We start from the raw sequence: 25,819 nt of genomic DNA on the forward strand, positions 1-25,819 counted from the left end.
AACACCTATGCAATGACACATAAAGCTTATGTTACAAAGGACGAATTCCATACATTTCTGGAACATTTCAACAGACATCGGATCCCTGCCCGAGCACTGCATATTGTAGATTGCCATAGCGGTCATCTTGATATTACCATTTTTAATGCTGGTGAAACCATGTATATTAAACTACTGTGCTTGCCTGCACATTGCAGCCATGAACTTCAAAAGCTCGACAAGAGCTTCTTCAAATCGTTAAAATGGTACTGCTCTCAAGCAGTTGACATCGACGAACGCATCCAGGAAGAATATTTGGGAAGCTACAGTTACCAAGACTGTTTTCACAGACATGGTTCCGTTCAGCAACACCTCAGAACACAATTTCAGGCTTCAGCGCTACAAGGCATCCTTTTAACAAAAATGCTATACCCGATGTCGCTTTTTCCTGAAATGATGTCTCACAGCAACAGCAACCTCTACCAACACCTTCAAGCACATGACCAGCCTCCTTCTCTCCATCAACACCATCGAGTGCACACTCCATCCATGAGCTTCTGCCCACAGCTAAAATAACTAGGAGCAAATCTCATCCCAGGGGGATTCCTCTTACGGCCTCTTGGTAACTTCTTCCGGCACGAAGAAACAAGCATCCTCTAGAAAGACGAAGGCTGGAGATATGCACCGTGGGGACTGTGGAGGATATTACAATGATCTCAGAGGGTCTTAAAACGTGGATTCCATGTAATGAATGCAAGATTTGGTTTCACGAATTATGTGATTCTGACAGCGTTGTTAAATCTGGATTTTGAACATTTTGTGAAGCTGGTTGCGCATTGTTGTCTGGCTCCGACGAGTAGTGTTCCATATGACTCCAGTTTTGTGTTAAGAGGTTCGCAATCATCAAAATAGTTACGGGTTAACGACGCGTACGATGACTATGAGTTTTGTGTACCACCAAAGCAGGTAGCACATTGCTAAGAACATTGCTTACATCTGTTCAAAATGTACTTCTTTACGATTCCAACACCTTTCCGTTGTTGTAAAGGAAGTGGTGTTATTTTCCGACACGTCTGGTAATAACGCCACCTTATACTCACTCCGATTCTCAATGGATTGTACTCGACATTGTACGTGTAGAAGCATTGTTTTCTCATTGCATTATAGCGGAGGGTGCACTCCATCTTCCATGTAACTCGCAAAGTTCTAGACATAAAAACGCTTGAGCACCAAAACAATAAGTTGAATTGGTTGCGTTATTTGCCGAAATTACCCAATTTCTTGCTCTTTGGCAGCAACACGGTCGCATTACTAGGTGAAAGTCAGATAGTGCAAGGGTGTTCCCTCTCGACGTTTCTCACATTATGCGCTTGTTTCAATGGAGGTACAACCAACCCCTGTTTCCATGTCAAATTTTGCAGACGACCCCAGTTGGAGATATTCACGATACGCCACTGGTGTCGCTACTATATTTATTGCACTCTACACATACGATTTGGTAGTTCAATTGTTTGTTTGACGGTTCTATGTCCATTATTAGCTGAGATAAAGGCCTGCTACGGGTAGTCAGATACAAGTCTGCAACAACGCCTCTAGCGGCTAAATGGGAAAGGATATGACAAAGTTTGTTCTTAAAAGTTGCATGGCATTTAATGTCCTTTCGAACGAATCCAACAGTTCTACCACTTTCCATTGCAACTTTTGAAGTTGCCCCCCGTTGGAGGTATTCACGAGACGCCACTGGTCACGCTACTATTTTTACTTGATTCTACACATACGATTTGGTAATGCAATTTTTTGTTTGAAGGCTCTACGTGCAGGCATGGTACGTTCTTATTTAATCACCCAGTATATATATATATATATGTATGTATGCATGTATGTGTGTGTGTGTGTGTGTGTGTGTATGTGCGTGTGCATGTGATTGTGTGTGTGTATAGGAATGTAAACAGAAATTTCGGACAGGTATTAATTTATACGAAAATGGAGACAAAGCAAGAAAGTTTTATATATTAAAGTTTACTATTTTCTTATTATAATATTTATCCATGACAGGATTTCCCCAATTACGATAGACGATACATGATATCACTTATACAATATAAGTTCCAACTAAGAGGATAATAATATAAGTTTATATGATTTTACATATTATGTAAAATCATATAAACTTTTAAATCTATTTCACCATATTCCCTTAGATATGAAATGTAAATGATAATAGTGGTCTCGCAATATCATATAAACTATTATACTTGTCTGATCATATAATGCAGGTTTCATTTATGAATATATAAGGCTGTATTTACAAATTTTATATACGCAAAATATATCAAATAGGGTAGTAAATATATCAAATGTGATATGACACTTATAATACCACCAGGTATTAGGTTGAAGTAAAACTCGTTTAATTCTAAATAAAAATACTTTAAACTACATAAAGAAATCTATATTTTTATTGGTACATATCAATTTGTTACATTATTTCATTTTTCTAAATGTTATCAGAGTTGAGTGTTTATTTAAATTAGTGCGAGATTTCCCATAATATAAGGGTAATCTATCATGCAAAGAGTTTTTTTTCTTTTTCTGTTAACAAAGGATACTTCTTATAATAAAGAGAACATAAACCATTATTTTGCATCCGCTCGATATTATGAATATTATATTTACTGTTTGGTAAGCATATGAAGTTAGCATTTTCTAACTTGCATGTAATAAAATCGTTAAATAGGTTAAACATAGGATATTTATTTTTCGTATCCGTTGTATTTCTGAATAAAAATGCAAGTAATTTTAGAGCCTCATTACACATTGTTTTCTATATGGGATTGTAAAGGTAATTTACTCTCCAACACCACTCCTAGAACTTTTACAACTTCGCATGTTTTTAAACTATTTTTGCTAATTGGTAATTATAGTATAGTGTATTAGTGTTCGGAAAACTTTATACTATTCCTTATTTTTTCTAGGTACCCATTGTGTGGAGAGAGATGTCAGTGACAAGAATTGCTACTATATACTCGAAGTTTTGTTTGAAATGCCCGCCGTTCTCAAGATCATATTTTTTTGAATATAGCGCCCAGACAACAACAGAAGCCAGTTTGAGCGTGGAATACCCAACAGAATTTGTTACTGACAGACTTTCTTTTATTACTCTTAAGGGACGGTGGTGTGATATTATTGTTTTAAATGTACATGCTCCAACTGAAGATAAGGGTAACGATATAAAAGATAGTTTTTACGAAGAAGTGGAACGGATATTTGACCAACTCCCGCGATACCATATGAAGATTCTATTAGGGGATTTCAATGCGAAGGTAGGACGAGAGGATATTTTCAAACCGATTATAGGGAACGAAAGTTTGCATAAGGAAAGTAATGACAACGGTGTTAGACTCGTGAACTTTGCAACATCCAAAAACCTAATCGTGAAGAGTACAAAATTCCCACATCGCGACGTTCATAAATACACTTGGACATCACCAGACGGAAAAACACATAATCAAATTGATCACGTTTTAGTAGATAGAAGAAGGCAATCTAGCGTAATTGACGTCCGGTCGTTTAGAGGGGCTGATTGTGACACTGATCACTACCTGGTAGTAGCGATTATACGGGAGAGATTATCGTTCAATAAAGGTAATATTCAATGTCCCAAAACGGAGAGATTTAATTTAAAGAAATTAGAAGATATCCAGATAAGAGAGGAATACCAGATTGAAGTTTCGAATAGATTCTCGGTTTTAGAAGACTCGGAGTGCACACTGTTAAAAATACTTACTTAAAAATGAGTAAAATTGACTCAAATTTGAGAACATTGTGTTCTCAGAATAGCTCCGAATACATTGTTCTCAAAAGTGAGAATGTGTGGGTGTTCAAAATATAAGAACAATATGTACTCAAATTTGAGTAAATTTTACTCACTTTTGAGTAAAAATTCTCTTAAAAGCGAGATAAAATATTCTTAAATAAAATGAGAAACTGCTATTTCTCAAAAATAACGAGATCATATTTTCTCAAAAATGAGAAAGTTAACCGTAAAATGAGATGAATGTAATCAACATTGAGAAACTCTTTGTTCAAAAACTAGTAATGCTCTCCTCACAATTGAGAACATGTATACTCAAAAGTGAATAGAAAAGTATTCGAAATGCTCAGATAGCCACAAAAATGAGAAACACACGTTCTCAAAAATTGAGAATATTTACTCTCAAATTTAAGAAAAACTCTACTCAAAAATGAGAAGGTTTTTTTTTTTAAAAAAATGAGTAAAAAAGTACTCAAAAATGAGATTTTATTAGTATTCAAAAATGAGAAAAAAGTACTTATTCTGCTGCTTTGCTGGCACAGGGAAAGTTTCCTGGAACTAGAAAGGTAGATTACTCTTACACTGCACTGGGCAATTTATAGTAAGTACGCCTTCTACACATTAATATTGAAGTTAAAACATTTTCCTCTTAAAAGTTGGAAAATAGAAATCAGTTTTTGAAAAAATACGAGTACTTCAAAAATTACTTTTATTTCCCAGCTTTGAAGATGAAAATGTCTAACATCAATATTAATGGGTAGAAGGCGTACTTACTATAAATTTTTTAGTGCAGTGTGAAATTCATCTACCTTTGTAATTTTGGGGAAGTTTCCCTGTGCCAACAAGGCAGCAGAATAAATACTCCCTTTCCTATTTTTGAATACTAATATAATCTAATTGTTAAAGTACTTTTTTACTCAATTTTGAATCTGCAAGGTTACATTTTTATGCTGATACCTGTTGTTTCCATAAATAGCATAGATGAGAATTTTAATTTAATCAACACACAAGCTCCTTGTAACTTAAACTGTTCGTGATGTTGGTTTGCGTAGTTTTAAACAAGTAAGTCTGATATGGTGGACAAATTTTATGTGCACTGGTTTTCTCGATGTATTCTCGTTTCCTCCTACTTTCTTCATTGCATCACTTCATTATCATTGCCTTCTCCTTTAGCCTTGAAACATAATCATGCGACGTTACACACTCACACACACACACACACACACACACACACACACACATTCACACACACACACACACACACACACATTCACACACACACACACACACACACACACACAAACTTAAATGTATATATATTAGTTTCATTTTGATTAAAGGAAAATATGTTTGTACATTGTATTTTTTATTTGTCAAATAATAAACAAAGTCTATACATGAGCACAATTTTTATAACAACTTAGATAAGACAATGAGGATACATGAACCCTCTGAATATGCCTACAAAGTACTATGACAGATGTATGCATTCGTTGGAAAATAGTCTGTGACGACTGCCAATGGACAAGATAAACAACAGCTATGTTCGAGATCCTCCCAGAAGCTTTTCATTTGCTATAAATGTGTCTATGCCTTCATCTCCCTGGAAACAAAGAGATTGTGTAATTAGTGACAATAGAAATAAAAATAAAATGAAATACTTATAAACCTTATTCGTGTATGGCGATATCTCGAATAATATTAGTGTTGCTACGTTCTAATTTGAATTAGTATCAATTGAAATACGATAATATAGACTCTGGTAAAGACAGTAAAGAGAATTACGCAATATTTCTTCAATTAATACTGAAACCAGAAGTTGTAGTAGATCTACCATTTAGTGTTTTAGCAGAGTGATTAGAGTGGAAATGGAATATATTCTAGGGACGCTTAATCGATTAAAAAAATATACAATGTGAGATTACTGTCTATGCTCTATAGTGATCAACGTTAACCGGAAATGGTTTATTTCTATCACTACAAGTAAGTGGATCACATCCATTAACGAACTCCTCCGAGATAATTATCTAGCTGTTGATTGCAGAAAACAATTTTAAAATTATCTTTTGTTGAAGAGTTATTGAGCGGTGTAACGGACGTACTAAGCCAGAGGTGTTTACCCTTGCGAGGATGGCCCTCTCGAGGGCATCCTCACCCTCAAATTCTCTCTCAACCATAATGACGCGAGGGCGATGACAAGCTTGGACAGCGAGGGCGAGGGCCAACTGTCACTGTCAGGGCTAGAGCGAGGACAAATTCCCAACACGAAGGCGAGAGCGATGGTCAACTCTCTTCGAAGGTGAGGGCGAGGGCCAATTCACTGTGAGAATGAAGGTGAGTGAGGTCGGAGTAAAATGAACACCTATGGTACTAACATTACAATATTATATATATCCCACTTGCGTGATCCTAATAAACATCAAATGAAAGACTTAAGGCCTGACTCGTCTATGGCGATCTTTATAATAATAGTATGGTTGTCACGTTCTGGAAGGATTAATATCAATTGAAATAAGATTATAAAAATAAGGAAATTGAAAGGTAACCAAAAACATTTCTATCTGTTTCATCTATGCAAGACAAGGAAACAATAAACCTGAAAATTAGTCATTTCTGCTTATGTGTGACGAAAAAAAAAAAAGAAAGAAAGAAACAATGAATCACACCACAAATTCTAAGTTATATAAAATTTCACCCTTATTCGATTTCTACTTTTTTAGCAATTGTTAAACAAATTACTAGAATGCTTTGAGAACAGTAGCGTAACTAAGAATGCATGCCCCCCTCCATCCGCGAAAATGTCAAAAGGGCTCTTCCTGTTTCTACGTTCATGGCACACGTACAATTTATACAGTAGTAGAGTTATTTTTCCATCTAGTCAGACACTACTTGCTAATATACAAAAATTGCACATTATTATTATTATTATTATTATTATTATTATTATTATTATTATTATTAAGCAATTACATGGGACTAAAAAGTTTCTTAAAAGAAATAATTTCTAGGAATTAGGAATTAGATTTCTGGGCTGTCGGCATCTAAGGCCACGTTAGCCCATCCCGTATAAAGGATGACGTCCCTCAGCGAGCCCACTGTACGTTGAAAGGGAAGGAAGAAAGGATTGGGAAAGGAAGGAAGCAGCCTGGGACCATTATATTAGGTACCTCCATCCCGGCATTTGAATGGTATGAATGAACGAAACCCAAGAAAGACTTCACTCAAGATGGAAGGTCTGAAAAAGCTGTTACACTCTTTCGGCCGTGTGTCCCCACCAGGAGTCGAACCTGGGACCGCTCACCTCAAAGGCAAGAGCAGAAATAATTTTTTTCCTAACGTTCACATTACAACTAACATATGTAAACTCGTCACAACTTGTGGAACTTGCTCACATATTTCTAAACCGGCGTATTTTTTTTTTTTTTTTTTTTTGTTTTGTTTCGGAGAGTAATTCGCTGACTACTTTCTCAATATCAACGTGGTGCCATTCTTCGCTTTCAGTGCTCAGGATTGGCAAAGGGCTCAACCAATGCCGTAACTTTTGCGGGGGAATGGGGAAACTGCCCCCCCCCCAATTAAGGTTCCAGTTGTTTGATAGGATTCATTTGAGTTAAAACTTTGTTGCTTTGTATGATGTGATATGAACAGGAACTTATAAATAAAGCTTGGAATAGGTTTACCACATAACAGGAAAAAAAAAATGAAACGAAAATGTGTTCCGAGCCTCATTCAGTAAAATGTGTCCTATTAGAGCCCCAGACAAAATATATATTTAGTAAGACTTTCAACATATTGTCTCATTTAGTTAACTTGTGAAGCACCGTACTATTTTCAAAAGCATTGCAAATAATTTAAGATGTTTCTGCTGCCCCACTATCTGAACGAAATACATTCCTTTAAGATGTAGCATATATGTAATCTGGATCTTACTTTAGTAAACCATTAACTGGCGCCCCAAGAAGTATCGAACACGTTTAGTAAGGATTTCACTTCAAATGCCATCATTATTCTAGGGGGCCTCAACTTGACATATTTTAGGAGGTCTAATTAATGTTTGGTCTTCCAAGAAAAAGCCCAAGTTACGGGGCTGAGCTCAATTTCATCTTCGACCTTGTTCTACGAATATAAAGTTTGATGGCTTTTAGTGTACTGAATGATCGCTCAGGATTGGCTTCGTCAGAGGCACAGTGAGATACAGTTGCAAAGAAGTACACAAATCCAGAACACTACTAACATAGGAAGTTATCTACGACTAAATAATTGGATAATTAATTCCAAGTTAAAATTTCACTAAATTGTTTCTTCACTACTCATCGGAAACTTGTCAAAAGGCGATACATTTTCCGAGTAGAATTCACTAAATCTATTATAGCTGGTTCCGTGATTTCTTTTTCCTCTAAGTAGAGTACTCTTGCAGTAATATGAAACCTGCAAAGTGCTTTTCAATGGAGTTGAATTTCAGTTTAGCGTCCCTTTCAGCAGCGAGGCTATGTGAGACGTGGACCTACTGATTAACGTGGAATCCGAACCACATGAGCTCCCGCCGGGAATCGAACCCGGGTCTCCCGCGCCAAGAGCGCGTACTTAACCGCTTAGCCACGGAGGAACTCTGCAAAGTGCTTTTAACATCCAAACATTATAAAGTTATACTCCGAAACTTAAATACCGGGAGCCTGTTAGTTACGCCACTGCTTGAGAATAGAGATTCTTTATTCATAGAAAGGAAACTTAATGACTATATATCAGGGTTGGCTGGTTTAAACCATGGTTTAAACCAATGTTTAAAGCAGCTGGTTTTTTCAAAAAAAAAAACCAACTGGTTTAAACCAAATAACGAAAATGTTCGTAAAAGTGTAAGTGTTTGTAAAATCTTGATGAACACACATTTGTGGGTTATCACGTTTCACTCCCGTATATTATTCGTATTATATTCAGACCTAAATTCCCCATTCATTACTCAAAAAGATTATACTACAAAAGCAACTTTTTTTATGTAAGTTTATAAATGTTTGTTTTGTGATTTTTTTTTGTAGTTATTATTGTTATGTAATTGCAATCAAAGAAACATTCTAAAAATTGTTTTGATTACTATTGATAAAATACATCGAAATGCCGTACTTTGTGTGTGGGGGGGGGAGGGGGAAAGGAGGGTCATACAGACCTTACGAGAGGCATTTAGTGAAATGAGAAGTATCTTCGATATCTATTTATGTATAAATGAGTCTGAGCCAAAGTGGACTCAAATAATTCCTATCTTTGTGATATACAAATTAAGTCGTTGTATTTCTTTAATTTGGACCAATAAAAGTCGTTGTTAACTAACTTGAATTAAATTAGTTCGTCTGTACTCCGTAGTACTTTGAAATTGTCCATATGTAATTCAGTATAATGGTTTCACTTGTGCACTGTTTATCTTTTTGTCCTTCTGAAATGACTATTGAGAGCTACATTAAGAAGCATGTAAAGATCAGTACAACGTATTTTTATCAGGATTCCTTCGTGAGTGAGTCGGCAGAGGTATCGCATTTGTGGCCAATTAGTCCTGGTTCCGAGTTCAAATGGAGGACAATTTTTCTCGGATGTAACTCGAGAAGCAGTTTTTATTCCGCTTTAAGCTTATGTGACCCCTTCCAGCATAACCCGGCTGTTGCATAATAACATCAAGGCGAAACAAACTTATTTCTGTCCATATATGATATGAATATATAGAGCAAATTATTTAAACCAAATAAACCTGGTTTAAACCAAAAAAACAGTTTTTTTTTGTTTTTTCAATAAAAACCATGGTTTTTGCCAACCCTGCTACATATACAGATGACGTTAGAACCATCCATTAGTATGCAAATCAAATTATTTATAAAACCATCCTTCTATTAAGATATTTCCAAAACGTATAACCTGGAAAGTAAATGTATTAACTCTGTAATTATGAAACTATGACTACAATTGAACGATAATGGACTCCTTACTATTTTAGCTCCTTTCTTACGTATGATTACACCTTGTGTTAGTAGAAATGGAAGCAAATGTAGTGCGCAATTGATTGCTATAGAGAGAAAATATGACTAAGTCAGTATATAATAATGTTTGGAATTAGTAGATATTGCTATTGTCTGCCAAAATATTTTTTGAAGTACAATGTAAATCACACTAAATTATTCAAAAACTACTTCCATGAGTTGAAATAAGGTTTTACTTAAAGTGTACTGCTTTCTAAAGCCCTAGACAATTGTTATATTCCTTAGCACAATGATGGGGAAACATTTTGGGCCGCAGGCTGAAGAAAAACGGAAAAAAATATAGGTGGGCCAATATAATTAAAAAAAACAAAAAAAAAAAAACAGTGATTGTATCACTTGTAAAACCAAGCTCTATTAATACTCGAAAGATCATGAAGGGGAATGTGATAAATGGTATTGTGAATGCATTTTTAAACATTTCTCATAATTTGGCTGGAAGTATAATCCACTGATTCTCAGAAGTGATGTTATATTCGTCAGGTAATGAATCACGTCGTGGGCTGGGTGGAAACGTTTAAGGAGCTACATCTAATCCGCGGGCCATGCTTTGCCCATCACTGTCTTAAGACGTAAAGATAATAAGCCAAAGATGTGCAATTTTGAGTTCATGTACGTTTATTTAAAAGGTATTACGTGTTTCAAAATACTGACTTATTTTTACTTTTCAAAGTAAAGCATATAAAAGCTACTATTTGCTGCGATTGAATTATAACAATAAAACAATGTTTGTGAATAGACACTATAAAAAGATAATGTAAAGAAAGAAAGAAACAAAAAAAAAACAAATGGGTGCTTTGCCAGAAGTAGGGTTGTGTTGATGACAAATAGACTCTTGTGTACATATTTATACATGCAACCTGAAATATGATAAATATACACGAAAACTTGATCTTACTTACCAAGAACTTTCTCTAGCGAAACCTTAAAGAAATTTATCACTGCCAAACAGATGACATTGAAAACAGACTCTGTCGCGCCGAACAAATTTTTAAATTAAATCCATCTGAAATATAAAGATTTAATTGTTATACAAATATATTCTATTAAGTAATATATTTTATCTTTTTCTAATCATTAAGTTCCAAAGTAGTTCATTGTCATAATGTTTTACTGCAATGTTAGAAAAGCGCATACATGAATAATGTGAAGTAGCAATTAGACTCTTGTTAACGAACATCACTACTTAAATTGTTCTTTGTTATTCAGAAATAAACCAATACAATTGCAATAGTTTGTGTGTGCTGCAAGTAGCATAATTTGCACCCATTGTTAGCTAGTGGGGTGCACGGTGGCTCAGTGGGGAGCGCTTACCTCAGGTGCATGGTTTCCTTGGTACGATTTTCACCCAAGCAAGCTTGTGATAAACAACATTGTGTTCGTGGATTTTGTTGAGGTACTCCCGTTTCCTCCCACTTTCTCATTCTTCCATCATCATTCACTTGCTTTAATCATCGTCTCCCTTAACCTAAAGGCATAATCATGGGATATTAAACTGAAAGATTTCACTATATTTCACAGGGATTTATTTGTAGCCAGGGAAGCCTGGGAATTTCCCCCCTTCTAAGTTTTGATTTCCCTGTCTCTAGGTTTAATTCTATCTTCCCAGCCTGGGAAGATATTTTCCACCTTTCTTAGGCTATACAATCTGTTTTAAAATACAATAATTCAACTCCATATTTTAGTAACAATTCATTACTTTTTTAGTATGTTTATTGTCGTGAGCTATCTGGTCTTGCTTATAGAATTGTTTCCCGAAGAAAAATCTTGCAGCTGATACCACTGATTAGTAACTTGAGAAAAACATAAGGAAATGGATATTAGACTATATTTTAATAAAAGAAAAGCTCCTGACGATTAAAAGCAAATAATTCCGGTACACAAAGTAAGAAAGTAAGAGGCTTTCGTGTTAATTGTGAATGAAATTCGTGTTAAAAAGACAACTGTGATATTTAGAACTGCCTATGTTATTGCGCAAAATCGTCTCTCGTTTACCATGCATCTTATTAAATAGTAAGAAATAAATGGAATGAACCTTGTTACGTGTTCTAATGTTACGTGTTCAAATATTAACTACTACAGAAATGAACGAAAAATGACTCAGTATCTTGCGAATTCCGATGAACCCTTCGCGCTAATGATAGACGAATTCTCCAATGTGTATCATAAGTCTGTTCTCATTATGTATATCCGTACTGTAGTTAATCAGGTGTATAGCAATATATTTTTAGGTTTGTTTGAGTTATAGGTAACAATAGGCAGAGAGGTTTGTGATTCCATAGTTGGTCTGTATGTGAAAGTATGAATCTTTCCAAAATGATATTACGGGGAAGACTTATAGCAGTTTGTATTGATGGCGCAAATAACATGCAAGGCGAAATAAATGGTGCTGTTTCTTTACTCCAGCGAGAATTAGACACCACTTTATTCATGTTTCAATGCATGAGTCATAAGCTGGAACTGGCTGTTCACAACGTTGTAAATACGATTTCAGGTATGATTCATTCTCAAAGCCTTGTAGAGCGATTGCACGGTGTTTACTCAATGTCCCCGAAAACAGGAGATAAATCGAATTAATATCACGAGAACTAAGTATTCGCTTCTATAATATTACTAAAGTTTTTGATGTACGGTGGTTAGGCTCTTCGTACCGTTCAGTGGAAGCATTGCGGAAGTCCTACCCTGCGCTAATGGAACACTTTCGAGAAGCTTCTACAAATTTGCAGCGAAACTTTCAGTAGCGTGCAACATTTTCAGATCTGTACGTAAAACTCACTAAGTGGAACTTTGTTTATGAAATGTCCATGATCCGAGATGCGCTGGAACCTCTACATATCCTTAGCCTGTTTCTACAAGAAAGGTCTGAATCCCTTGTACAGGTAATAAGCAAAATTGGAAAACTGTAAATGTTCTGGAAGCGTTGAAAGAAAAAGGGGCATGTCCATGGAACAATTACGTCAGTTTGAAGAAACTGGTCAGTTTTGTAGAGTCTCACTGGCAAAATCCTTAGACAATTCTCTTGAAAAGTACCAGAAAATAAGATTGCAAGGGTCTACCAGATAACATAAGCTCGAAACGTTCAGTGGGGCCGAGGTTTTGTTACAGTCCAATTGGCGAGATGAATTGTCTGCAAGAAAGTTAAACGGAGCCAAAATTCTGCAGGAGTTTGGAGAGCATAAGATGAAACCTAATATTGGCCCAAACCTACAAAATCTTAACATGGGAATCAGTGTTCTTCCAGTTTCTTCTGCAGAGTGTGAGAGAGGCTTTTCCAGCTTAAACTTCCAACATACTGATACTAGAAACCATTTATCTGTAAAAACCCTCGAATTTATTGTTTTCATAAACGGTAATGGACCGGATATTACCTCGTTCAATGCAGAAAAGTATGCCATCAGCTGGACAAAAAATGGACCCCATGCCATCATGCTACTACCAACAAATCAACTGGGAAAAAGACGGTGTCCGATATAAAACAACCTCGTATTGCTACACTATTCAACGTATTGCTAAAGTGAGGTACAATGTGAAAGTATTGTTAATTTCTAAAGACAGTGTTAGATAGCATGCCGGAAATCATGATTCAGCTTAACCCTGTCTTTGTTCAATTCTGGATTCATTTTAATACCAGTATATTTTGTTGGCCAAAAGTTTACTTTTAGCAGAACATTGATAGGCGCACACCCCCCTGAATCTAATTTTATTAAGTACAAGGAGCAAAATGGTATTAAAACTTACTTATGATAATCAGAAATGACATTTAGTAGCGTCTTTCCCCTTCTATTTAATAAAATTAGGCTCAAGTATTGTGGTAGTCCCCTCCCACAGAACTGCAGGTGACGTCACGCAAAGGGTTAGCAACACTGTTGTTCAGTCGGCGAGCCTACGAAGCGGATATACTCGGAAAGCAGCGGGAGAGGCTCGTCCACTTCGAACTCGACGGTTGCTGGAGCAGGCAGGAGCAAGTAGTGAGCTCCTAATCAAGAAGGAAGAATAGGACGTGCTACATGACAGAATAAATTTCATAAGTATCTCAGTTTATCTGAACAGTGGACAAATATTTAGTTAAATACTTCCACAATATAAAATATTTTAAATTGTATACTTAAATATTGAGGCCCTCAGCCTAATAAAAATTATTGTTTATATTCGATTGTTTTCGTTCAGCCACCTGCTTAAGTCGTATGCCATTAGCTGTAGCTTTTCTTACATGTGTTTTACCTACGTTTTAAGTAAGTAACGAGGAAGCGTATTCCTGCTGTTAGCTGCCTTGGCCGACAACGGTGAAATTTTCACTTGTTTTGAGGGTTTGTGGGTCCTTGGATTATTTAATTTTGAATATCTCTTCAAAATTCTTTTAATTAAATGAGCCGGCGTCCAGAAATTAAATAATTTTGAAGAGATATCCGAGGACCCACAAACCCTCGCAACAAGTGAAAATTTCACCGTTGTCGGCCAAGGCAGCTAACAGCAGGAATACGCTTCCTCGTTACTTACTTAAAACGTAGGTAAAACACATGTAAGAAAAGCTACAGCTAATGGCATGCGACTTAAGCAGGTGGATGAACGAAAACAATCGAATATAAACAACAATTTTTATTAGGCTGAGGGCCTCAATATTTAAGTATACAATTTAAAATATTTTATATTGTGGAAGTATTTAACTAAATATTTGTCCACTGTTCAGATAAACTGAGATACTTATGAAATTTATTCTGCCATGTAGCACGTCCTATTTTTCTTTCTTGATTAGGAGCTCACTACTTGCTCCTGCCTGCTCCAGCAAACGTCGAGTTCGAAGTGGACGAGCCTTTCCCGCTGCTTTCCGAGTATATCCGCTTCGTAGGCTCGCCGACTGAACAGCAGTGTTGCTAACCCTTTGCGTGACGTCACCTGCAGTTTTGTGGGAGGGGACTACCACAGTATATGTGCACCTATCACTGTTTTGCCAAAAGTAAACTCTTACCTTTTGTTGTATTTATTGTTCGGGCTGGGAATTTGGTCTTTAAGGACCAAATTAGAACAGACTGAAGAATTACATGTCATAGCAAAACCGTTTTACTTAGGAGTGTGACACTTGTTATGACATGGTGTGCAGATTGCAATGCAACTATAGGGCTTTTACTGGATGCTCTACACTTGCCTTCAGCAGTAGGACAAAAAGTAGTAAGGTAACTAACGCATGCAATCTAATCTACCTAAGCAAATCTTATCTAACGTACCTATCCGTATTTATCATGAAATTGTTTTTAAATAAGTTTAAAAAATGATGAACTTGGGGGTCTCCTTATCAAACTAGTACCATAATTTCAAAGTAGGTATGTTTAAAAATATCGTTGTCCCAACCCCACTTTAAAGTTGTTCTGTTATATGGAACACAATCTTGCATAAACATTCCCCCCTTCTACAAAATCCACAAATAAATCACTGATATTTCATTTTGTTGGCTGTGTGTATACTTTTGCAAAAAACGTAAACGTAAAAATAGAAGGAAAAAGTAAATGAATAAAACAAATGTGGTTGGTAGCAGAAGCGTCATTTCAGATTTTGCTTGTGGGAGGGCAAGACCCCTTGATATAAGAAAATTTTGCGTTTTTCACTGACTACTATTCTACTCAAAAAATCTATATAAATCTCAATCTCAGGGGGTGCAATTACCCCTCCCTGCCCCCTAAATGACGCCACTGGTGGTAGTTTCCTTAATATAGCTAAATTAAAATTATTACATAACTTCTGTCATAAGTATTGGACACTCAACAAACAACGGAAAATCTGATAAAGTGAAAAGTTTGTGTCAGTCGAGGGAAATTTTCTTAAAGAAACCTACGCACAGTGCCACCAGGTTCGTCCTGCACTGACTCGGTTAGATAGCATTCATGCTTTTATTGCCACCTAGCACAAGTTTGTTCGTGCTTATGCCATACGTCCACACTGTATTTACATCGAGCCCTTCTGAAGTTAATCTGTATGTAGTACTGGAGCTTGTTATTTAGTGCTAAAAAAAAAAAAACACTTTAACCCAACCTGAGAATGTAAGAAATGTGTCAAAACTTGATAAAACAGTCTGCTCGAGTAAGACTACAGTCTGCTGTAGCTTTTATGCAACAGATACGGAATCCGTATTTATATGGCAATCGTAAAGGAATTGCAATTTTTCAACTAATACTTCTGGTGGTCCCTTGAAATTTTATCTGTGCAAGTGAGCAGGCCGGTAGCCAGCCAAAAAATGTAGGGGGGGGGGAATCCAACCATATTATATTCATTTGCAAGCCTACCGTGAACATTTTAGGCAGGCAGTAAAAATTTAGGAGCCCGACCCCCTAGACCCCCCGCGTGGATACAGGCCTGCAAGTGAGGGCAAGGTTCTAGATTACTGGTCCCCCTTCCCATTGAGCAATAATAAAGAGAGAAAACAACGTGCCCTGCGGGGCTCTAAACCGCCTTCACTCGCTAACGCTCGCTCGGCAATACTGTGTAGATTAAATGTATAAACTTTAGTAGAGAAAGAAACCAACCCAGCTACTAACCTACATGGGGGACCAGTAATCTAGAACCTTCCCGCAAGGGAGTTTTTTCATGTCACCCGCCACAAATCTTTTAGGGGACAATAAGAAGGAAATTATTAAAAGAATTGTATTTTAACAACAGTTATTTAGAGTGCAGCGCCAAAAGTAAACCTGCACGCCCCAATTCACAAAAAAAAGAAAAAGAAAAAAAGAAGTAAACCATTTACTGAATATATTGGAAAGTCGCATATCATTAACACAAGAACTTTGTCTAAGATAAAGAATGCCCAGAAGCATAGAGTGAGGCTTCCGGGCATTCTATCTGGGAACCAGTACCTAGAAGCATTACTCATGATTTTAGAAGGAAAATAATGGATTGTCGTGATTAACTGTCAATCGATTACAATGATCGCACACAAGCAATGTTGCATTCACACTTAAAACTAAATTCATGTTGCTAGCAGTACTTACCTGCGAAATCCTAGATATATGCTGTTAGTAAACAACACTTTTCGTCCATATTTCCTTTTAACTTTCTCTTTATCTATCCGCTAAGTAGTTCCTCCATCAGCCAGAATGAGAACATATAGTTGAGGATTATAAAGGACTTTTGTGCTCTTATGTTAGCTTGTTCGTACTTGTTTTCCATAATCTTGCATTTGCAAACTGTCTTTTATATCTCACGATATTCCATGATATATCTATATCATAAAACAATATTTTTTAAGACTACATTATTACTCGTTTTTGAGAACCAGTCTCTGACTCAAATATGCAACTAAATTTCCTCATTCTCATTTTTTGAGTTATTTTCTCCTCAAAATTGAGACTAATTTACTCAATTTTTTTTTGAGTAGTAAAATGTATTCATTTTTGAATAAATCATTTTCAACAGTGCACTAGTGTTGAGGATACTTGGATTGAAATTAGAGATAGCATTAAAAGTTCAGCAATAGAAAAATTGGGACACGCGGAAATACGTAGGAACAAACCATGGTTCGACCAAGAATGCATTAAACTAGCAGAGAAGAGAAAACAGGCAAAATTACGCTGGCTACAAAATCCGAATGAAATAACTACACAAAATTTCGCAGATATCAGGCGGGAAACTTCCAAAACTTTTAGAACAAAGAAACGCGATTTTTTGAAAGCTAAAATTAAGGAACTTGAAGATAATAGTAAAAACAAAAACATTCGGGACATGTATAAGGGGATCAGCGAATTTAAAAAAGGCTATCAACCTCGTGCTTATATATTAAAGAAAGCTGACGGAACAGTTCTCACTGATACGGATAGCCTCTTAAATAAATGGAAAAATTTCTTTGGCGATTTGCTGAACACGAAGCCAAAAACTAATGTGCGTGGAGAAAAGGAGATACACACCGCAGAACCGTATATTCCAGAACCCAATCGAATAGAAGTGGAAGCCGCTATAAAGAAATTAAAGAAACACAAATCTCCGGGTGTAGATGAAATTCCGGCTGAGTTAATTTTAGCTGGAGGCGAAAAATTGTGGAACAAGATACACAAACTCATTCTTCTTATCTGGAACAAGGAAGAATTGCCACAAGAGTGGAAAGAATCAATCATTGTTCCAATTCACAAGAAAGGCGACAAAACTGACTGTAATAATTGAACCACTGATTGGAAAAAGGGAATAAGTACAATTTTTTGCGATTTTAACCTGAGATAGCAGATGTGTTCCTTTAAGATAGTTGCATCGTTGAGTAGAAAATTGGAATGTTTGGGCAACTCTATGTGACCAATGTAGAAGACAAAATCTCTCACTGATTAGAAAAAGGGAATAACTACGTTTCTTATTTCCTTCTTCCAATCACTACAGGACACGACCACAACTGTGAGACTGTGTGTAAGTAGACAACCACCAGAGCCCTCTGCTTTCGTTACGATACTTCGCCTTCTTTTTGCATTGCACAATCTATGGAGAACTTTTTGCTCCAATCAGTTACAGATTTACATGTTTTCAGTGATACAGGTGGTGGTCAAAACTGCAATCATTCAATGACATGAATGCTTTTCAGCCTGACCGTATCATAACGGTTCCCACTATACACCAATATTTGCCTGTCAGAGGTCACAGTTTTTACCATGTGACCGAAATTTTGCTGTAATCAAACCAGAACTCAAACGACACAATCGCATTTATTTACCAGCACAGTATAACCACATGATTACGAATGCAACAAATACTGATCCTCCATTTCAGGTTTACGAAGTTGTCAATGAAGAAATCTTAGATTTTAAACATTGGTGGTAACCGCTTTAGAAATCTTCAGGTAGCATTGTGGACAAAACAGTGAAATTCCAAGTAAGTAAATAGAGACACTGTTTACAAAGCAGAATCTCCAGGTTATGTCCAAGCTCATAAGTTTATCAATGGACTAAGAACTGATATTTTTCGATTACTCAAAAGTAATGTCACAAACGTTGCACTGCCAACGTCAAAGGCATACGATTGACAAGTCTCGATCAATCAGAAAAAGATCAACGATTCTTCACAAATCATCAAATACATACCTGACCAATACAAACAGTTTTATAGGATGATTTGTTCATGGAAAACCACTGATCAAGAAACTGTAGAAGACGAAGATGCAGACGGATAGGACCCTATGTAAACCCATTCTACTGTGACAAGGTATTTTGCTACGTATTTTGTTCAGTTGTCTATTGTATTACTTTTCTTGCTGTACGAATAACATGTGCTGTACAGAAAAACGAACGGTGACAATAAAAGTGTTAGAAGCCTAATATGCGTGATATTTCGAATACATATATCCAAGATTAACATACAACATTGCATTCAACATGTACATTTTCATAGCTTTCTATCAAACTGCACATTACATACCCTACACACAATTACAATTGCACCCAACTTTAATTGATTGGAAAAAGGGAATATTTTTTCAATTTTTAAGCTTTTCTAACCAATTCCAGGGCTGCAATACAAGATTCTTCTTGTTGTCTTAGTGTTTGTTAGTTGTTTTGCTACAAGTAATCAATTATACACTTTTTGCAACAAATACAAACAACGCCTCTAGAAGGTTTTTTAGCGTTATTGAAAACTTAGGTCTGATGCACTTATTCCCTTTTTCCAATCAGTGATTCAATTATCGAGGCATTTTTCTTCTGTCAACATCCTATAAAATCCTTTCAAATATTCTATTAGCAAGATTGACCCCATACGCAGATGAAATTATTGGAGATTATCAGTGCGGATTTAGTCGAAATCGATCAACTATCGACCAAATATTTACCATTCGCCAAATACTCGAAAAGAAGTGGGAATACAATACCCCGGTATATCAACTATTTATTGATTTTAGAAAGGCTTACGACTCGGTTAGGAGAGAAACATTATACAACATTCTTACAGAACTTGGAATACCGAGAAAGCTAATTAGATTAATTAAGATATGTTTAAATGAATCCCAAAGTAAAGTCCGGGTAGGAAAATTTTTGTCCACGAGCTTTCACGTCGAAAATGGCCTGAAACAAGGAGATGCGTTGTCGCCATTATTATTTAACTTTGTGCTGGAATACGCCATAAGGAAAATCAAAGATAGCAACCAGGGCCTAGAGTTGAACGGCATTCACCAGGTTATGGCATATGCTGATGATGCAAATTTAATAGGGGATGATAGGAGAACAGTAGAAATAAATGCAGAGATCTTATTAAACGCTTGCAGCGACATGGGTTTGGAAGTAAATGCAGAGAAAACTAAATACTTGGAAGTGCGTCGGGACCGTAATACGGCAAATTTTGGAGGCGTTAAAATATTAAATAATACTTTTGATAAAGTGGATACTTTCAAATATTTAGGATCAATATTAACAGACGAAAATCATATTCACGAAGAAATTAAATGTCGACTAAAAGCAGGGAATTCGTGTTATTATTCGGTTCAAAATCTTTTGTCGTCGCGAATCCTGTCGAAGAATTTGAAGCTTAAAATATATAAAACGATAATCATGCCTGTTGTTCTGTATGGTTGCGAAACATGGTCACTTACTCTGAGGGAAGAACATAGACTGAAAATATTTGAGAACAGGATCCTGAGACAAATATTCCGACCCAAGAGGAACGAAAATGGGGAATGGCGGAAACTCCATAACGAGGAACTACATAGTTTATACGGTTTACCCAATATTGTTAGGATCATCAAGTCTAGGAGGCTTAGGTGGGCAGGTCATGTAGCTAGAATGGAAGAAAGTAGAATCGCTTTCAAAGTCTTAACTGGAAGACCCATAGGGTCCTCCTATCTGTTCCTTTATTTTACTTTTGTGTTCTCACTACGATACGTCAATGTTCACTCTTGTACATCTTAAAGAAACGAAAATACTTCCGCCAGAAATACTTTTATGGAGCTCGAGTTAAGAACTACTCTGTTTAACAGAGCCTATATTTTCTGATTTCCGCACGTATTACACTAACACTGATTCACAATTGAGCATTTATATTCACCACAACAATGCATAGGCAAGGCATAGACGCTATATTTTTATCATTTACTTTTTTCTTTTATACTTCTGCAGCACAAAACATTCTTTTTCCTTCTGCGCTTCCCTCCTCCTCCCATCATATCAATACCCTTTCTCATATATTAAGAATTGTCCCTTCCTTTATAACTATGCTAATTATAGACCTGATTAATCAAAATAATAAAATTCGTTGCGGGTTGTGGAACAGCAATAGTGCATTGGACAGCGATATTACGACACGTTTGTGTGTAATTTTTTTCGTGTTGTGTAATTTGTATAGAATTACCTTGTTGGAACATTCACCGGCATATGATTTTTATATCCATTATGGACAAATGTGTGATACGCAGCGTCGTTCGGAATGTTCTGGTGAAAATATAAGTGCCTCAAGTTCGTATGTGCCAGAAAAGTGTCCACGCTTACTTGTAGATATTAAAAAAAAAAAAAAAAGAAAGAAAGAAAAAGAAAGAAAGAAAGAAAAGAGAAAATACACCAGCCTGCAAAAGATGACACACTGCAAATTTATAAACTCGAACCCTGTGAATATGTTTATAGAGAAAATGACAAAAGTGTAAATAGCACTGGACATGATAATGATAAACCTTACCAACCAACATGAAACTTTCAAACCTTCCTCTGCAATCTGTGAAAAAGGATGTCTGAAATTTCAGTCATTATGGTACATTGACTACAAGTGGCTTCATATTATTTCTGGTAGGTGTAGTGATGGTGCTTTTTTTTCTTTTACTGTCAGCGTTATTTCAGAATTAACCCCCCCCCCGAAAGAATAACTAGTCAAAAGCATGATGAATACTTTTACATCAGCTCGGTTTTAAAACTAGAATCACGAACGTCAAAAGTTCAAAACCAATTAAATGTCGAAGTCTCATGCCCAGGCGTTACTTAGCTACTCACAAATGAGATATTCTATTGAGAGACAATTTTCTTCAGCGAAGACCGAATCTCAGAATACTGCAGGGATTGGCTCTCAGAAGACATAAAAATGAAGAAGGAAACTTAATGCAACTTTTAAAAAAGCGAAACAAGGATATCCCTTAATTTAAACAGTGGCTACTGCAAGATCGTGAATGAATGTTTCATCCAGAAATACAAAATGCAATGCTAGAATTTTTTCTCAGGAAATGTTAAAGGTTATTTGCAGTGAAATCAAGTCTAGCATTCCGTTCCTCTTTTCTGTGATCTATGATGGCACAAGAGATGCCAGTGGATGCAAGCAACAAAGTATTTGTGTGCGTTCGGTCGACAAACTCTGGAACTTAATGAAACGTTTCTCGGCCTCTACCAAGCACCTTCCACAGCGGGTGAGTTAATAGTCACATTGATGTTGGACACTCGTGTACGACTTGAACTACATGTGAGTAACCTACGTGGTCAAGCGTACGGCGGAGCAAGCAATATGAGTGGGAAAAAAGATGTACAAGCAATTATTTCTGAGAAGCAGCCATTGGCATCTTTCGTAAATTGGGAGAGGTAATGGTACGAGTTTAATTACTAGGGACAGTTATGATGCTTGCAAAACAGTAAAAAGTTCCACGCAGTGAGCCCATCAGCTCGATGTTATGTTTAGTCAATCAACGAAAGCCAAACAAAAATTCGTGATGTACAAGAAACAGAAGATGAAAGTCCTGTTGGCCACTGAACGAAAATACGATTGTGGAGATTGTGGACAAATATACGATTGTTTTGGAAACGCTTCAAGAACTTGACGAAGAAGGGGTTGAAAGACCATGTGGTTTATTTCACGTGTCTGAAAATGGTATAACTTGCCTGGGCCTTCTAATGGAACTGGACTTGATAGTGCTGCTAGAAAAACTGAACGAAGTTTTATATGGAAAGTAGCAAACTTTTTCGGTTATAATGAAATCAGTAGATTTAATAGTTCTGGAATTATAGATCTTAGAAACGAAGTACAATTTTCTTCATTATTCCAAAAAAAAAAAAAAAAAAAAAACAGAGGAGAAAATTCTTGAGCTTAGCCTCCTTACACTTTGTCTACCCAGAAAAAAATACTTCCTGGACGTTTCACAGGATCGAACACATCTTATTTTTATACAACCTCCTAGGAAAAATATAGACACGAATACTTTTAAATGCTGGATATGGCTGTTCAGGATCTGAGACAACCTTTTCGCCAAACAGGTCTCAAAGATAACCTGAAATTGGAAAAGATCTTGCTCACTGCTGAAGATTGCCAGGAGCTAAAAGATATCCAGAAGTGGATATGAAGTCGCTTGAACTTGAACTAACAATTTTCCACAAATTCGAAACACTATCTTGTGTTAGTGAAGCAACGTTTGTCTTGATGGGCCTCCAGTTAGGAGTAAAGAAGTTTCGAAAAACGTGGAGACATTAATACATTTACTGCTTCACTTACCCAGCTCCAGTTGTGAAGCGGAAAGAAGTTTTAGTGCTCTAAGATGGCTGAAAACTCACCTATGTGAATCAATAACTCAGAAAAGGCGTAATCACTTGGTTGTATGTCAAACCCACCAAAATGTTTTGGGTAAGATTGAAGATGAAGTCGTAGCTAAATTATTCATCTTCAGAAACGAGCGAAGAAAATCCATCTTGGGCACAGAACACTTTTGACAAGTTCTCCCAAACAAGTGAATACGAAATATATTGTATTCAGAAATTTCAGATTCATGCTGATTCTCTCAAACAGAAGATTCACTAATAAGAATTTTTAAAGCTTTTTGTTGTTTCCTATTCTGTAGCGACATAGCAAGGCCCAGTTAATAGTATTTCAATTACGTCAGGACAGAAATGATAATCAAGAAGAATAAATGCATTTTGAAAGTATTTATTACGCGTTTTTAGTTTATCACAAGCAAAAGTTTACGAAAATAAAAAAATAAAAACCCGTAGTGTGGGTTTCCTTCTGTAAAAAAACAAAATATCAGTTTAGCATATACTCTCGTTGACAACCCAGACAAAATTTATTATAAACATATTTGATATAGTCTAGCTAAGATATATGCTGTCAGTTAAGTATGTTAAGATAGTTTTTGTCTTATTTTTTAATTAAAATATGTCTAAAATATTGACTCACTATAAATGTTGTAGTTTTGAGCAAATTATTGTACTAATTCATTATATCATTATATGCCAAACATTAATAATTACTACTTTTAGGTAACTGTGTCGTGCAATCAAATGCAAAAAAATTGTTAACAGAAACCGAATATCTTTTAACTATCAGTAGTTATATTGGTTTGTAAATTTGTAATTGTTGAAGTAACTGTTAGTTATTTTTAATAAACTCTCAAAGACACTACATGCAAGGGATAAAGTTGTTTGGGAAAAGTTTTGATAAAGTAGACTAATATGTTGAATATGAATATCTTAATAAATATGCCACTGATTTATTGGAACTATAGAAGATACATTAACTAGATATCTCTACTAGAACTTGATATATTTTTTAAAATTTTGTAAATCTCGTAATGTATCTTCCATAGTTCCGAGATATCTAGTTCTACTCGTGCATTAAAAATCGGATGACTGTCGAGATATATTTTTAATTTCGTTGGGATATACATACCTTATTGAAGCAAATATCTTCATCCGATTTATCTCCACAGTCATTATCTGTGTCACAAACCCAGGAAGCTTGTATACATTTAGCGCCATTTCTACAACGGAAATGACCCGAAGAGCACTGTAATAAAAATAACAAAAGTCAATAAACAGAGTTTGAAGTACAATACAGTTTAGGAAGTTGTCCATTCCTCAAAGTTATTAATGACTATTCTTTCGAAATATCTACAAATGCGTAACGCCTGTGAAACAATATATTTACGTACTGATATTAATGCGTAAATAATTGCACACAATTAACTTTAGGAAGTTCAAAAGATAGGTAACATACTACGCTTTACAAGATTATGATCAGCCTCTCATCTGCAGATGTTGATAGAATAGTTGTACAAGAAATTAATCAGTTGATTGTAATTCTACACATAACAGAAGTAATTCTCTGTTCCTAATTTCTTGCTCATTGGAAAAGGAGTGACCTTCATTTATATGGGATATGACGTTATTATTCAATATCGACTCTATATAAGATAAAAACTTGGAGACACAACAAAAGCACAGTTATATATATATATATCGAATAGTAATATGTTTCAGCCTATTGAGTTACACTTTGAAAATAAAAGAATCTTCCCAAATATTAAAAAGATAAGTTAACATCTTGAAATAATTACGGCAATGTGTCGATAGTTGGATACATAAATGTGTTATTTTTGCGCCGACAGACTGCATTCTTTTTCATTTTACAATTATCTCCAATAACTCTCAATTTAAACCAAATTTGATTTTGAAACCGATCTATATGAGCCTAAAAAAGTTAAAATCTAGACGTAACTGTAATTATAGACCAATGGGAAACATCAAAATTGAGTAAACAGGTGTATCCACGTGTTGAAGAAAATATTTATAAATTGTATATCACTATTTTCAGCATTTAATATATTTTTGCTTCTATATATATATTGTTGTATATTGTATGTTGTATGTTGTATATAAAAAATAAGTAGTATATTGTTGACACCGGTGTGCAATGCAAAAGTGTTCTCTGTGTGGTTTCTGTCCTAAAATGAGGAAATATTTTCGATTGATGAGTTTGAGTCATATATGGGTGTGTATTATGTCTCCGAGGTGAAAGTGGCGAAATCCGTATTAAAATTGGTTTTGAGGTTATCTTATTATAAAGGAATAAAAAAATAGGCCTAATGAGCGTTAAAATTCTGTAAACTTTAACAATGAAATCTAGTGCAACAGAAGAACGAAAAGTGCTATTTTATCAGTTAATATTCGTTAAAAATGTATGTTTGAAAATTTCAACAATAACAATGAGTAAAACAAAACAGTTTTAATAACTTATAACCTTAATATGGATACATCAAACATTTCAAATGATGTGCAATGTGTTCATTGTAATAAACATTTTCTTAGCCAAAGAGGCTTAT

At 35.7% G+C, this 25,819-nt stretch overlaps 1 protein-coding gene across 1 annotated transcript in view; it reads right to left on the minus strand.

Moving 5' to 3' along the window:
• LOC145673393 (uncharacterized) overlaps positions 1-25,819 on the minus strand; it is a 475,904-nt gene that overhangs the window by 337,726 nt on the left and 112,359 nt on the right. Inside the window, exon 8 of the mRNA XM_081743051.1 lies at positions 24,388-24,504. Within this exon, the coding sequence (XP_081599177.1) occupies positions 24,388-24,504 (117 nt within the window). The remainder of the gene's footprint in view (positions 1-24,387; positions 24,505-25,819) is intronic.

The sequence above is a fragment of the Thermobia domestica genome, chromosome 16 (assembly GCF_964235325.1).
Source record: "Thermobia domestica chromosome 16, izTheDome1.hap1.1, whole genome shotgun sequence".
Classification (NCBI taxonomy): domain Eukaryota; kingdom Metazoa; phylum Arthropoda; class Insecta; order Zygentoma; family Lepismatidae; genus Thermobia; species Thermobia domestica.